Source organism: Aquarana catesbeiana, linkage group LG07 (genome assembly GCF_042186555.1).
Source record: "Aquarana catesbeiana isolate 2022-GZ linkage group LG07, ASM4218655v1, whole genome shotgun sequence".
NCBI classification, from domain to species: Eukaryota; Metazoa; Chordata; class Amphibia; order Anura; family Ranidae; genus Aquarana; species Aquarana catesbeiana.
In genome coordinates this window covers 61,809,446-61,825,247 of record NC_133330.1, presented here as the reverse complement: position 1 = coordinate 61,825,247, position 15,802 = coordinate 61,809,446, and the positions used below count along the sequence as shown (strand labels likewise).

The 15,802-nt window shown below is 41.5% G+C and overlaps 2 protein-coding genes across 6 annotated transcripts in view; both read left to right on the top strand.

Moving 5' to 3' along the window:
• The window catches only part of RPP14 (ribonuclease P/MRP subunit p14), a 15,048-nt gene extending 11,199 nt beyond the window's left edge, over positions 1 to 3,849 (top strand). For 4 of the 5 annotated variants that reach the window (XM_073592222.1, XM_073592223.1, XM_073592219.1 and 1 more), the window contains exon 6: positions 1,098 to 1,299. In XM_073592222.1, coding sequence (XP_073448323.1) covers positions 1,098 to 1,154 — 57 coding nt within the window. In that variant the 3' untranslated portion in view covers positions 1,155 to 1,299. Of the gene's footprint in view, positions 1 to 1,097 lie in introns of all 5 variants that reach the window. The other variant, XM_073592218.1, reaches the window with a different exon arrangement.
• A 5,383-nt stretch (positions 3,850 to 9,232) lies between these two features.
• Positions 9,233 to 15,802, top strand: part of PXK (PX domain containing serine/threonine kinase like) — a 136,388-nt gene continuing 129,818 nt past the window's right edge. The window contains exon 1 of the mRNA XM_073592217.1: positions 9,233 to 9,442. Within this exon, the coding sequence (XP_073448318.1) occupies positions 9,341 to 9,442 (102 nt within the window). The 5' untranslated portion in view covers positions 9,233 to 9,340. The remainder of the gene's footprint in view (positions 9,443 to 15,802) is intronic.

The window sequence follows — 15,802 nt, the reverse complement described above, 5'->3', positions numbered from 1 at the left end:
TGTGCTTTTGGAATGGAATCAAAAACTTCTAAAACACACCACAGATTTACTCTATTGTTACAGCTCAAGTTCATGTTTGCAAGAAAGTAGGTAAAGAGTACCTGATATTTATGAGCAGCTATAAAGCTGCACGAGGGTATAAAAGGAGAAGTTCACCTTTGTAAATAAATAAATGCACATCTTTATGCAAGTAAAATGTATTTTTTTTTTTTTTTACTATGAGCCTGCAAAGCATTGCACCCACAATCGGCAGGGCTCCTGCAGACATTTTGTGTAAGTTGTTTGCTCGTATCTCATACTAGCAGGTAGTTACACGCTGCCAGGAAGACTCAATGAACTACCTAGAGCGCTGAACAGCGCCCTGGTAGTTTATTGAGAAATACAAGCTGACCGCCGCAAAGGCTGTGGATACTTGTAGTTTTTACATTCACAGAACTTGATGAAGGAATGATGCGGCCTGGCAGGCAGGGCACCTTTCTTTTAAATTATTACAGTGAGCGGGGGGAGAAAATCCCATGCTCACTGTCGCATCGGGGGGGTGCGGGGGCTGGCCCATGTTACAAAAGGCTAACTTATCCTTTAGGGCAGTGATGGTGAACCTTGGCACCCCAGATGTTTTGGAACTACATTTCCTACGATGCTCATGCATTCTGCAGTGTAGTTGAGCATCATGGGAAATGTAGTTCCAAAATATCTGGGGTGCCATGGTTCGCCATCACTGCTTTAGGTGATCAGTCCATCAAAGTATTTCAGTTTCTTAGAGGTCCTGGGAATTCCACTTTACACATCTTGCATTCACCTTCGAATGCCAGGGCTGGACAAATTCCAGGAGCCAGGTAGACAATGCTGCTTAAAAATGACAGCTGGCACCTAACCTTTGAGTTCTACTTTAGTTGTTGTCAGTGTATCTGGCTCCTGGGTTAGACAGACTGGAATTCATATACATTTTTCCTCCCCTGCATATTGCATCCTGGCATGCCAAGACTGAAAAGCATATAAAGTTACATATACTTACTACAGTGTTCATAAAATATAAAAACATATTGATGATTTATGTTTATCAAGTAAAATGTTATTATTTTTTTCTTTTTTCATAGGTCTCTCCCTTCTTGTTGGCACTGGCTGGTAACAGTAGAGAACTGGTTCTTCACTAGTTATTCTGAAAAATGCTCCGTAGCTTGGTCACCAGAGGAACAATACTTGGTATTTCCAGCAGTCCATTATCATCCAAGTGGTACAACAACTTAGCATTGTGGCGGCCATTGCACCTACAGGTTGGGGATAGTGCTGAGCTCTTAAGGACCTTCACTCAGAAAGATGTCACCCTGTTCTCTGAACTTACTGGGGATACGAACCCACTGCACCTGGATGAGGAGTTTGCTAAGAACACAAGATTTGGGAAACCTGTTGTTCATGGTGTTCTCCTCAATGGCCTAGTGTCTGCAGTCCTGGGCACTAAACTACCAGGGGAAGGCTGTGTGCTTCTCTCCCAGAACATTCGCTTTCCTGCTCCATTATATGCTGGGGAGGAGGTTGTAGCGAGAGCCCAGATTACATCTTTAAAGAAATCCTTGGCTTTCGTTAGTGTATCTTGTGTTGCAGTGGAAAGCGGACGGACTGTAATGGAGGGGACAGTAAAAGTTCTTGTTCCTGGAGATTGATTCTGAGGCTGTTCTGCATTTCAACAGCAAAACAAGGACAAAGCTGAAATTTGTCCATTGATTCTGGTCAAAACTACACCTTGCCTGAGAGTTGTGATAGCTGACTTTACCTGTTGTTCCAAATGATGAAATCAGACAGCGTGATGTGACCATTTCCATTTAGAATTCAAGTATATGCAAACCCAATAAATAAGCTCTTATAAGCTTTAACATGGTAATATAATTTACAAAGGCTTTTTCAATATTTTAAAATCTGCAGCCTTCATTAAAAGAGCAATTGGGATCACAACCAGTGCTCATAAGAGAATATTAGTCCCATGAGTGCTGGTTGTGATCCTAAAGCCTGGTACACACTAGAGGTTTTCTTTTCATTCAACCCATCAGGGCTGAAAAAAAAAAAAAAGACAGCTCAGGAGGAGCCGCTGTACTAATGTTGGATCTCCCCTTCTGTTCTATTGTATTCTGACAGGGGGGCAACCCCCCTGCCAGATTATTCTGGTCAGCACTCTCAGCCATTGGTTTAGAGCACTGATCGGGAGCCGAACGGCAGACCTTTTTCGGTCATGCCCCTACGAAAGAAGCTGGCCGCACAGATCAACCGCAGTACACAGGGACCGAATGTCGGCCAGTATCTGTTGATGCCGCCTGATTCGGCCCATGTGTACTAGGTTTAATTCTTATTTCTCTCTGCAAGGGAAAACAGAATGTATTCAGCTGCTGGGGCAATAATACTTTATTGTTTTTTTGTTTCCAGTGTGCTGATGTCTCGTATTAAAATTCATTGAAATAATGATTCTGCCATTAAAGGCCTTTCCTGTTATATGGTGACAACGCTCTGTCCTTGTCTTACAGTTGTGCACCTGGGTTGTCACTCTTGTCTCACAGGTTTCACAGTCAGGAAATTTGCGCTGACAAATTCCATACAGTCAAGGCTGGAGTATATGTATGTAGATAGAAAGCGATTGCAGGAGATGAATAACACTGAATAACACTGAGATGCAACAAAGATTGAAAATAAGTTGTTTTTTTTTTGTTATTTTTTTTAATAGTGGCTTGTGGTACAAAGTGCTTTAAGAAGGAAATCTAATTCAGTTAAAGTTTATATATACTTTGAGGCCTTGTTCACACTAAGGGGGTGATTTACTAAAACTGGTGCAAACAGAATCTGGCGCAGCTGTGCATAGTAACCAATCAGTTTCCAGGTTCAAGCCCAGGTTCACACTGAAGCGGGTTTGAAATTGTGCGAGTTCAGTTGAACTCGCACAATTTCAAACCGGCAATGCAGTCCGACTTCGGGGGGGCAATTTGACAGACATCTGTGTGGGTTTATGCACAGATGTCTATTCAAATTGCCCCCGAAGTCGCCAAATGTAGTACAGCAACTACTTTTGGGAATCGGTGTGGTGCCGCAAAGTTGGCGTCGCACAGATTCAGACAGTGCTGTGGCCGGCAATAGACGCAGATTTGTCATAGGATTTGACATGTCAAATCGCATGCCAAATTGGCCCAATGTGAATGTGGGCTTACTGTCAAAGCTTAATTGAACAAACTGAAGTTAGAAGCTGGTTACTATGTACAGCTGCACCAGATTCTGTGTGCTCTAGTTGTAGTAAATCTTCCTGAGTGTTGCAGTAATACGTGGTAAAACATAATGCGGGGTGATGAACAAACCATGGTGTGTCCTTGATGCTATTCATTTACCGGGCATTGCCATATGGGGCACACACTGTTACAGTAATGGGCAATACCAATGCGTTGAATCACAATGCACAGTAATGCTCTGTGCTAACACATGTGCATTTCAAGCATCTGTGTACAAGGCATGGAGGACTGCCTGACCATATACAGGTGCATTACAGGCCTCTGAGTACATGCTCTGGCAGTCCTCCATACCATGTAAACAGGAATGGGACAATGATCGTATAGAAGTGGTGCCACCTTCAGGTTTTTGTACATGGTGGTCAGTTAGCACAGTCTGAATTTTGTTTGGAAATCCATGCTGAATAATGGCTTATGTTCAAAATCTTTTATTGGTAATGAGAACTGCAGACAGATGACCAATTCTGTAAATTATATGTATCCGAGATAAAAACATGTATTTTTTTTTTGCGATTGTTTATTTGCCATGTGCACAATATCATTATTTTATATACATATAATAAAAAATTACATTACAGTTCAATTTAAACTTTCTCTGTTTTTTGGTGTCCCCGTTTAGAAAGTTTGTTTTGGTTGAAGTAGTGTAAGTACCTTAAAGTGTTCACCTTTACAAAAAACATGAAATGGGGACCCCTGTCCCCCTCCATTCCCCACAGTATTTGCCTCCAGGGATGCTGAGCTATCAGATCTTACACAGCTGGTCTAGTGGTCCAATTATTTTAGTAAATATAAACTGCTAAATACCTTTTCTCATCAACAGTATATAGTAGTATCATGACTTCTATCAGTGTCTGGTTAAGGCTTGTAGTAGGAGTTTTCATTCTTCTCTGACTGTCCTATGAGCTTGTAGGACCCCTGACCCTCTGTCTGGACAGCACTGGTTGGCCCTGTGCCGATCACATGCATCCTTCCCAAAAAAAAAGAAAAAAAAACACACTCTAGCAATACACACCAAACTGAGCATGTGCAGAGTGCCTTCTAGGGCTGTGTACTATCAGGAGATGGATTGGGGACAGTGGAAGAAGGGGAGGATCAGAGAAGATCAAAAAGACGGATTGGGGACACTATACACATCTAAGTGTTCTACCTACAACTAAATGACATTTACCTTTACATACAATTGATTACTGCAAAAGCTTGGTAGGCAGGAAACACAAGTCTAACATATAACAATAACTTCTAAAAAAAAAAACACTCATCCAAAGTGCCTGTAGTTGGACAGTGTGCTGGTTAAATGTGTATGTAAAAGCAACATTTGTATTGAAAGTGTATCATCAGAATGTGAAATCGTATATTCTTTCCAAATTGTGTTTCAATCATTTCTAGCTTATCACCCCTATAGTGGGTAAAGAAAATAATCACCCCGTTTAAAATAATCACATTTTGTTACTTTGCAGCCTGAAATGAAGACACAGTTTTTGTTTTATCCAGCTGTATTTACTGTGCAACTTATAAAACCCAAGTGAAAGCAATAACACCAACATGTCACAAAAAAAAACAATCACTGAGTTGGAAAAAGGATCACCCTTCTCCTAAAAATGACTTGTAAACTCAATCAGTTGTAGCTAATCACCTCCTCAATGGCACACAACGACAACAAATGGCACAACGCCATTTGACTTTCAACTGTAATCAGCTGTGGTCACTTTGATTAGCACAGCATGAAACAAGCTTTCCTGGAGCATTTCAGTCCCTGGTAGTGCAACTGAAGCAAGCAATCAACTATGGGTGGCAAGGCACTGTCAAAAGATTTCCAGGATAAAGTTGTGGACAGGCACAAGTCAGGAGATGGATACAAACACTTCAAAGGCTTTATCAATGCCTAGAAGCACAGTAAAGTCTATTATTAGGAAGTGGGAGGTATTTGGTACAAAACAGACCCTCCCTGGATCAGGATGTCACTCCAAATTGGATGAAGGAGCCAGGAGGAAACTTGTGAGAGAGGCTACCAAGAAGCCTACAGGCCTGCACGAATTTATGACAAAGAGTGGTCATTGTGTGCATGTGACAACACTATCACAAATTCTCCACAAATGTGGCTTGTATGGGGGGGGCTGCAAGAAAAAAGCCACTCCTCCAAGAAAGGCCGCATGCAGTCAGGACTGAGCTTTGCCAAAACGCACCTAGAAGATTCTGAGGCCAGATGGAAAAAGGGGTTATGGTCAGATGAGACTAAAATTGAATTATTTGGCCTCAACATCAAACGATATCTCTGGTGGAAATCTAATACAGCTCACCATCCAAATAACACCATTCCTACAGTAAAACATGGAGGTGGTAATATCCTGGGGGTGTTTCTCTGCAGCAGGGACTGGAGCACTTGTCAGGATAGAAGAAAAATGGATGGGGCAAAATACCATCAAATTCTTGAGGAAAACCTGCTGCTCTCTGCCAAAAGGTCATCAATGGGAAGAAGGTTTACCTTCCAACGTGACAATGACCCAAAGCACACAGCAAAAATGACCACGCGGTGGTTGAAGGAGAAAAAGGTGAATGTCCTTGCATGGCCTAGTCGGAGCCCAGACTTAAACCCCATTGAAAATCTGTGGAATGACTTGAAGACAGCAGTCCACAAATGGTCACCATCAAATTTAAACTGAACTTGAGCAGTTCTGCAAAGAAGCGTGGGCAAATATTGCAAAGTCTAGATGTGCAAAGTTAGTGGCGACAAATCCCAATAGACTAAAGGCTGTAATTAAAGCAAAAGGTGGTTCAACAGAATACTGAAATGGGGGGGGGGGGCTGATACTTTTTCCAACTCGGTGATTCTGTTTTTTGAATTTTTTTTATTTTCTGACATGTTGATGTTATAGCTTTCACTTGGATGTTATAGGTTGCACTGAGTAATTATAGCTGGATAAAACAGAAACATTGTCTGTCTTCATTTCAGGCTGCAAAGCAACAAAATGTGATTAATGTAAAGGGGGTGATTCTTTTCTATACCCACTGTATTAATCAGAACAATCTTGAAATTTGTTAGTGAACTTACTTGGTGAAGATCCCCACACATTTATATCCTTGAATTCTGTGACACGTAGTCACTGTGCCCTGTGGAGTAGGCACTGCTGTGTCGCATTTCACAGAGCCTGCCCTCTGAACTACAGAGGTGCTGAGAGGAGGAGTTTCAGGAGGCGGAGTCAATATAGGATTCACTTCTTGCAGGCAGCACAGTTCCATGGGATATGTAGTCCTTAGTGATTGCAGAGAGAGAAGCTGCAAAGCTTTCAGGGAATCCAGAAAGTTGTGGAAAGAATTGGCCAGCAGACAGGCAGTACTCATGACATGAAAGGAGATTTTCCATGTAAGGTTATTTTGGATTGTCATTAATTTTTGTTTTGCTATTAGGCGGATGACACACAATTTTTTTTTTTTTTTTTTACAGAGATTAATCACTTCTACCGATCACTAGTGCCGGTGGTTAACCTCAGTCTGTAGCTAACAATTTTAAAATGCTAGGGTCTCTGGCGATTTGCTACAGCATTGGGCTGAGCTCTCTGGTAGCTAAGCATAGCGATTGCTGCAACATTTCATAGAAAAGCATTAAAGAGGAGTTCCAGCCACCTGTGAAAAAAATAAAAATCAGCAGCTACAAAAACTGTAGCTGCTGACTTTTAAAAAACAGCCACTCGCCTGTCCCATGATCCAGCGGTGTGCTCGCCCCAGTCGGTCTCACCCACTGTCTTTGGTCCCCGGCATCTTCACTATGGACACCCAGCTGTGACAGCTTGCGGCTTCACAGCCAGGTGCCCACTGGACATGCGCGAGACGCGCTGTGCATCATGAGTGGTGGATGCAGTCTTCTGGGACCTGTCAGTGTCCCAGAAGACTGCAGGGAGAGGGAGGAGAACTTCTGAGCCAAAACATTGATGAATCTAAAGCCTCGTATAGACGATCAGATTTTCGTTCGGGAATTGTGTGATGACAGACTGGCTAAAATCCAACTGTTACGCTCCATCAGACAATTGTTGGCGAACTTTCCGCCAATAAATGTTGGTTAGCAGGCTAGTAAATTTTCGGTGGACAACGGTCTGTTGTCAGATTTTCGTATCGTGTGTACACAAGTCCATCACACAAAAGTCCAAAGTACAATTACGCATACTCGGAATCAATGCTCACCAAACAAGACATTAGCAGAAAGTGCCCAAAGGGTGGCGCTCAAGAGCTGAAATATACGTAGTACGTCACTACGTTCATGTTTGTTGGCCGACAATTGTGTACCATTTGTATGCAAGACAAGTTCACGGCACACGCCCTTCGGACAAAAGTCTGACGCTTTGTTGGCCAACAATCCGATCGTGTGTACGAGGTTTTAATAGCTGAGTGTTAGAACAACAAATTGCTTCCAAAAATGTGCATGTTAGTGATCCTCTATAAAATCATTAGGATTTTCTTAGTGACAGATTGCTGTAGCAAAATGGGGGAACAAAATCACCCATGTGTCATCAGTCTTACAATGCTGATCTTAAAAATTCAAAGTGTGTGCTGTGACCAGAGAACTCGTTTCACCGCTTCCTGTCCAGCATATGTATGTAAAGGTTTTGAGCAGGAAGTGGTTATAAAAAGATCAGGGCTGCACCTGCAGCAACGATCCTGGTATTATTTTTTAGTGCCAGCAATCAACTTTGCCGTAAAAGTGATTCAAGCGGCTTTATAGCTGCCCAGGTAACTTTTAGAGCCCCAGCCCCCCATGCCCCCCACCACCACCACCACCACCGATTTTGGGCTCTACCGTTCCACTGTAAGTGGTCAGGTCAGCTGCCCACAGAGTAGACGGAGAAACATCCGTTCCCTGATTTCTTCTGTGATGAATGAAGCCAGAAGCAACGAGGATCATCAGTTCTGGTTATAGTGCTGTGTTTCATCAGTTGCTTTGGCGGGTGGGGAGATATTGGCGGTCTAATAGACCTCTGATGTCTCCATAAAGAGTACTTGTCAATGCTATCACCCCTTGTAATAACAATAAAGTTGAATGAAAAAATAATTTAAAAAGTGTAAATAAAAAAATGTAAAGCACCTTTGAGCCCCTGTGCTTGCTCATGTGCAAATGTGCACTTAGGTCTGGCATGTATATGTAAAACGTGATCGCACCACACGTGAGGTATCGCCATTAACACCAGAGTGAGAGCAATAACTCTAGTGCTAGAACTCACATTTAACTCCAACCTGGTAACCTGTAAGGCTTGGTTCACACCTCTGCGTGTGGCATGCGGGTGCAGGAATCGCAGCGAATCCCTCACCCGCAGGGAAAACATGCTGTTCTGTGAAAACGCAAGGGGCTAACATTCATTTTGAATGACACGTCACGCATGTAAAACGCAATGTTTGGTCAAAATGATCACGTGATTTCCCTGCAGACTACATTTTGAAAAAAGGTGCATGCACCTTTTCCTGCAGGAGACGCAGGCCTATTAAAAAGAAACAACGGCTGTGCCCATGCAAACTCACACATAAGTGAACCTAGGGGTAAAGGCTTTTAAAGCATTTTTTTTTTTTTTGTAAATTTGCGTTTGATAAACCATTTAAACCATTGTGCAAATATCACATGAACTAAAAATTTGTATCAACCACTATTTTATTCTCCAAGGCCTCTGCTTTCAGAAAATATATAATGTTGGGAAGTAACTTTCTAGCAAAAATAAATTTTTTTTTTTTTTTTTATATGTATACGAAAGATGTCAAAATTTCCCCGGACAGCAAGTGGTTAATGATGTAAATGTGTGCCTGGAGGCGTCAGTATCATCATAGCCTTGTACACATGGAGGATTTTACATACAGAGCCTTGTACATAGATCAGACCATAGACAGCTCTGTGCTGTGATCACTCTCTCTAGGACCCAGAGGTGGTGTCAGCTCCTCCTCCCTCCCGTACACGCCCCAATGGCGAAGTCACACCCCTCTTCCTCGTGACACTGTCTCTTGGAACGCCCATCATGTCACGGTAGCCCCACCCGCAGCCCCCTGGGCACGCCCCCCTAAGTGGCCGGGCCTGCGCTCAGTAGGGTTGTCTCGGGGTTGCCGGGATGGCGTTCATGGAGAAGCCGCCGTCCAATAAGCTGTCTCTGGATGACACCGCACCGCTCACCGCTGTCATAGAGGCCAGCCAGAGCCTACAGTCCCACACTGTGAGTGTATATAGTGTATAGATACATATATATGTGTATGGAGTGCTGTGGTATGCATGTGTGTGTATATGGAGTGCTGTGTGTAGTCTACTCCCTCCCTCCCTGCGTGTCATCTGTACCCTGTCCTGTACATCATACATGGAGGGTGTACATTATACATCACTGGTACATGGAGGGTGTACATTATACATCACTGGTACATGGAGGGTGTACATTATACATCACTGGTACATGGAGGGTGTACATTATACATCACTGGTACATGGAGGATGTACATTATACATCACTGATCCTGTATACATGGTATTCAGGAGCAGAACTTTAGTTCTCTCATCTTCATCACAAAAAAATAAAGGGATGATGTTTATATGGATATATATATATATATATATAGGATGCTCCCATAACATATCTGTCACATGTTTTGTTTCTATAGTACATACAAGTATTGTACATTGTATTATATAGTATATGTGTGTGTATGATGTACAGCACATTATATAGTACATACAGTACACTATATAGTGTGTGTGTGTGTGTGTGTGTATGTATATATATATATATATATATATATATATATACATTTATCATATACATATGGCACACCTTACTTTATATAGTGTGTGTGTGTGTATAATATACAATACATTATATATTGCATACACAAGACATACAGTATACTATATAGTATATAGATATGATGTATGGTACATTCATTATATACGCATAGCACACTGTACTTTATATAGTGTGTGTATATAATATGTACCGTACATTATATTACATATGACACAGTATACTATATACACAAGATGTACAGTACATACAATACATATATATATATACCTGACGTTGCCAGTAATCTGTCACTGAATATGTCTCTATAGGATACAGTATGTTATAATCTGTTATAAATTGTTTATGTAATCTCTCTGTTCATCTACAATCAGTTGTACATATACTGTATACCAAGGGGTGTTTGGAATACATCTGGTAATATATATATATATATATATATATATATATATATATATATGATAGAGAGAGAGAGAATATAATATAGGTAAATAAGACCTAAACATGGGGAGCATTTAGAACGGTCTGTCTTGTACTGTATCTGTATGGGATAGTTAATGAAGATAATTACAGTACATTTTGTCTTTTCTTTAATGTGTTTTATCTCCACAGACATAATCACAGGGCTTATTAATGTGTATATCTTATATGGATGAAGACTGTAATGCGTGTGTTTATAATCTGCTCTTTATAATAACCTAACATTTAGTACATCCGTTATTTCATGGTCTAGCGGTGGTTCTGCTTTGTGTATATCAGGGCAGAATGAAGACATTTGTATGCATTGCAGAGCACATTTCCTGCATTTTTTTTCCCCTCTAAAGACCCCTTAAGTACAGAAGAATACCTATTGATCTGCCAGAAATGTGCCCCCCTCCTCAGGCCTGTTGTGGGCTGAAAACACACAGAATTTTTTAGGCCTGCCCGGTGTCAGCCCTGCCCAGTTGCCTTTTGCTGAACTAATCAAACTAATCAAAATTTTTTTTCTTCACATCATCAAATTGTTCTGAACTCCTAAGAGCAGAACAAGAAGGGCTAATTAGGTTCCTTCAGATAGATATGCACAGGACAGCTCTGAATTTCTGGCAGGACCAACAGGTAATTTTTGCTCTCATTGAACAGATATTACAAAAATGCTTCCAATGAGAGCAAATACTGTGCTCTGTGGTGTATGAAGCATACATGCATTTTTAACATGCAATACATATAACACGCATTACCGTGCACTGCTATATTGTGCATATTATCACAGTGCAATACTGACGTATAGGAACGCAGAACACAGATTTCTATATTATATACTGTGCCAAGTACAGTGCTATGTGCTGATGTGTGCAGAATAGAAACTGAAAGTACATTAAAAAGTGAGATTTGTGTGATGTGTACAGCATAATGGTGCTGGAGCTGTGAGGGTTGTGTGAGGTATTCGGAACAATAGTTCTGTAACTATGAGGGTTTTACAAAGTATATGGGATACAAGTCCTATAGGTATGAGGGTCATGTGAGGTATACGGGATAACAACGCTCTACCTAATGAGGGTTGTGTGAAGTATACGGGATAACAGCGCTGTACCTGTGAGGGTTGTGTGAGGTATACGGGATAACAACGCTATACCTGTGAGGGTTGTGTGAGGTATACGGGATAACAACGCTATACCTGTGAGGGTTGTGTGAGGTATACGGGATAACAACGCTATACCTGTGAGGGTTGTGTGAGGTATACGGGATAACAACGCTATACCTGTGAGGGTTGTGTGAGGTATACGGGATAACAACGCTATACCTGTGAGGGTTGTGTGAGGTATACGGGATAACAACGCTATACCTGTGAGGGTTGTGTGAGGTATACGGGATAACAACGCTCTACCTAATGAGGGTTGTGTGAGGTATACGGGATAACAACGCTCTACCTAATGAGGGTTGTGTGAGGTATACGGGATAACAACGCTATACCTGTGAGGGTTGTGTGAGGTATACGGGATAACAACGCTATACCTGTGAGGGTTGTGTGAGGTATACGGGATAACAACGCTATACCTGTGAGGGTTGTGTGAGGTATACGGGATAACAACACTCTACCTAATGAGGGTTGTGTGAGGTATACGGGATAACAACGCTGTACCTGTGAGGGTTGTGTGAGGTATACGGGATAACAACACTCTACCTAATGAGGGTTGTGTGAGGTATACGGGATAACAACGCTGTACCTGTGAGGGTTGTGTGAGGTATACGGGATAAGTACCTGTGAGGGTTGTGTGAGGTATACGGGATAACAACGCAGTACCTGTGAGGGTTGTGTGAGGTATACGGGATAATGGTGATGTAGCTATGAGAGGTACTGTATACGGGATGCTATCTCTGTAGCTGTGATCACTGTCTGGGCCCGCTCACACCTTTTGCTCGGTCCTATTGGTTACTGTCACTTTCATATGAGATTATGTACACTTTGTATTACAGCACACCGTATTGTACCTTTTTCTTTTTCTTTTTTTTTTCTCTCTGGTAGTTGAGCTGAATTTCTTTGCTTGTTCTTCCACGGAATTTAACTTTCCTTGTTTAAAAGAAAAATAAATTCTAGCCATTTCCTGGTAGGTCTGAAAGGTCAGAAGAAGTACTTTTTGCATACTTGACAACCAGGCAGCTGGCATTTTCAGAAGGTGAGGTCAGCAATGGCAGCCTGTATATTTTTTTTATTTTTCATGAGAGTGTTTAATAAAGCACAACTCTGCTGAAAACTGAAGTGAATCCTTGTATTAGCTCCCGCTATGCACTGAATGGGTTTAAGTTCTCATGCCGCAGCAAGGGAGGCACAGGTGTGGTGTACAGCCTGCTGCCAACAGCTTGTAAAAATCAATGGCAGGCTGAAATGCATGATGGCTGTTCACTGTTCTGAGCAGTTCTTACATTTAGGGACGTATGCCCCATATATTTCACCCTGTCATTAATTTTGACGGGTGCTAAGTGCATCTCTGCCTCACTTGTGTCCAAAGATGCCCATATATATGGCCCTTTTGCTCATTTTTTTTTTTATAGGGGTAGAAGTAGAAAAGCTTACCTTATGAATTGCTCCTGTGGGCTTTCTTCCCACCACGCAACCGGTCGCCTAAAGCCGCTGCTCAGCCTCTTTGACCTCATCACATACAACGCAGGACCAGTGGTGTGTGAGGATGTCAAGGGCTCAGCCTCAATCTTGGCGTGCCGGAGGGCACTAGCTGCCAGGGGAGCTAGGAACAAAGTAAGTATTTCTGCTTATTCCTCTCCCCCCCAGTGAAAGCAAGAATTTAACCCTTGCAGTGTGGAGGGGGATCTACTGCAAGATTTAGTTTTTATTTTCCCTGGAGATCCACTTTAAAGTGAGCCTGTCAAAAATGTGAACTGTCAGAACAATTATCCTGCAAAAGAAGGTTTGGAAATATTTTGCTTTCCCACTGCCCATACCAACGCTAATGAGTAATAGACACCCAAAGTCTGCTGGGAAACCCACACTTCTGCGACTGCTGATTTCCCGTGTTCCTCCCACAGCACTCTTTCCTGTTCTCCTCCATGTCACTATTGTGTCCTGCACTAACGTGGAGGTTGGCAGGAGGAACTACCAAGTGCTGCGGATTACATGGGAGTTCAGCACTACCAGAAAGTGTTGATCTCCCAGCAGACTTTGGGGGGTCCATTACTTTTGGACGAAGCAGAGTTTGTTGGAGCTGGCAGCAGCAAAGGTAAGTGTATACAGTCATCTTCTGTAAGGTATTGATTTTTGCAGCTTTAAAATTTATGACAGGGTCACTTTAAGAAATGTGCATAAAGGAAACCTGTCATGACTGATATCATGCCAAGGACTAGTTAGAAGCATCCTTGCTTATTTTATACAGTCATTGATTTTTAATCTTCGTAGTTTTTTTTTTTTTTTTTTTTTATCCTGCTAGCATATTTTTACGAACTATATATTTGTTAGTAAATTTTACTATGAAACTGTCGGAAAGCTGTTGGAATAAGTTTTTGGGTGCCATTGCTGACTCCTCGTTCTACAAATGCTGGCTGTCATGCCCACTCCTCTTCAAGGCTTTGACCCCCCCAAAAAATGCGTTTTTTCAAAATCTTTGACTTTTCCTTAAGCAGCCTATAGATGAGTCCATTTTTTTTCAGTGAACCAGCAGATTGGCTGAAAAAAAAAACTGACTCCATTCCCCCATCCACAAATTCAGTGTAGATGGAGGAATCCTCCCTGCTAGGCTATTGTATTCTGACAGTGGGGTCCCCGCCATCAGAATACACTGATCAGCATTGCAGGCTGTAGCTGGCGACGCTGATCGAGTGGGGAAAATCTGACAGGGTGAGTTTACAGAAGTAATTCGGTAGATCGAGTTCTGTACAACCACAGTGCCCATACATTTTGGCCAGTCCCTGCTGAACCGACTGAATTTGAATCCATATATGGGCGGCTTTAGTCTAGGTCGGTGACTATTGACTAAAATATTGCAGCCAGGCAACTGACATTTTTCGGGAGGAGGATAGCAATGGCAGCCTCCAAGTTTACTTTAAATGCAGCGTACATGTTTTGCCCTTTTTGTTTTCTGCTCATTTTAACTGATTATAGTTTGGAAATTCCTATATTATTTATATATATATATATATATATATATATATATATATATATATATATATATATATATATATATATATATTGTTATAAAATATTTTTTTTTACTGAAGAAAGCACACATTGTGCTCAATCCATTCACAGCTATGAAGCCTGATTATCCAATAGAACTGCTGTGCATTATGTTTTGTTTTATATACAGCATTCTGTATTAAATGCACAAAAGTGTAAATGCGTCCAAAAATCGACCCAAAGTTTTGACTTTTAGGTTTTGGATATATGCTTATTCATATATTTATTTGATCTGGTTGAAAATAAGTCCATCCAGTTCAGCCAACAAAGAAAAAAAAAAAATATATTTTTTTATAATTCATTTATTTCAGGTATTTATATAGCGCCGTCAATTTACGCAGCGTTTTACATATACATTGTACATTCACATCAGTCCCTACCCTCAGGGAGCTTACAATCTAAGGTCCCTAACTCACATTCATACATACTAGGGACAAGTTAGACAGGATCCAATTAACCTACCAGCATGTCTTTGGATTGTGGGAGGAAACTGGGGTACCCGGAGGAAACCCACACAGGCACAGGGAGAACATGCAAACTCCAGGCAGGTAGTGTCGTGGTTGGGATTCGAACCAGCAACCCTTCTTGCTGCTAGGCAAAAGTGCTATCCACTACAGCACTGTGCCACCACACAGTGTGTATACAGTATACACACTGTGCCACCACACAGTGTGTATACTGTATATATCCATGTACCCAGAATGTCATGGCTGATAATAGTAAGCAGTGCAAAATTTTAAACCTTTCCATGACGTTGTGATAGTTTAGCTGGCATGAAACTGCTGCTTGTTTTGGTGTAAGCAAAGTTTGTATGATTTAGCTTTACCTGTACTGCCTCTTGGCCCTCATGCACACCTTTATTTGAAGAGCTTTTCCAGAAGAATTGCGATGCATACTAGCCAATTATGCCGTTGTCTTGCAGGTTTTTTTTTTTTTATGTGGGTTTACAACCACTTTAATAGTCTTCAATTGGAGCTCCTAATACAGTGAGGGGAAAAGTATTTGGTACCCTGTTGATTTTGTATCTTTGCCCACTGACAAAGAAATGATCAGGCTATAATTTTAATGGTAAGTTTACTTTAACAGTGAGAGACAGAATAACAACAAAAATATCCAGA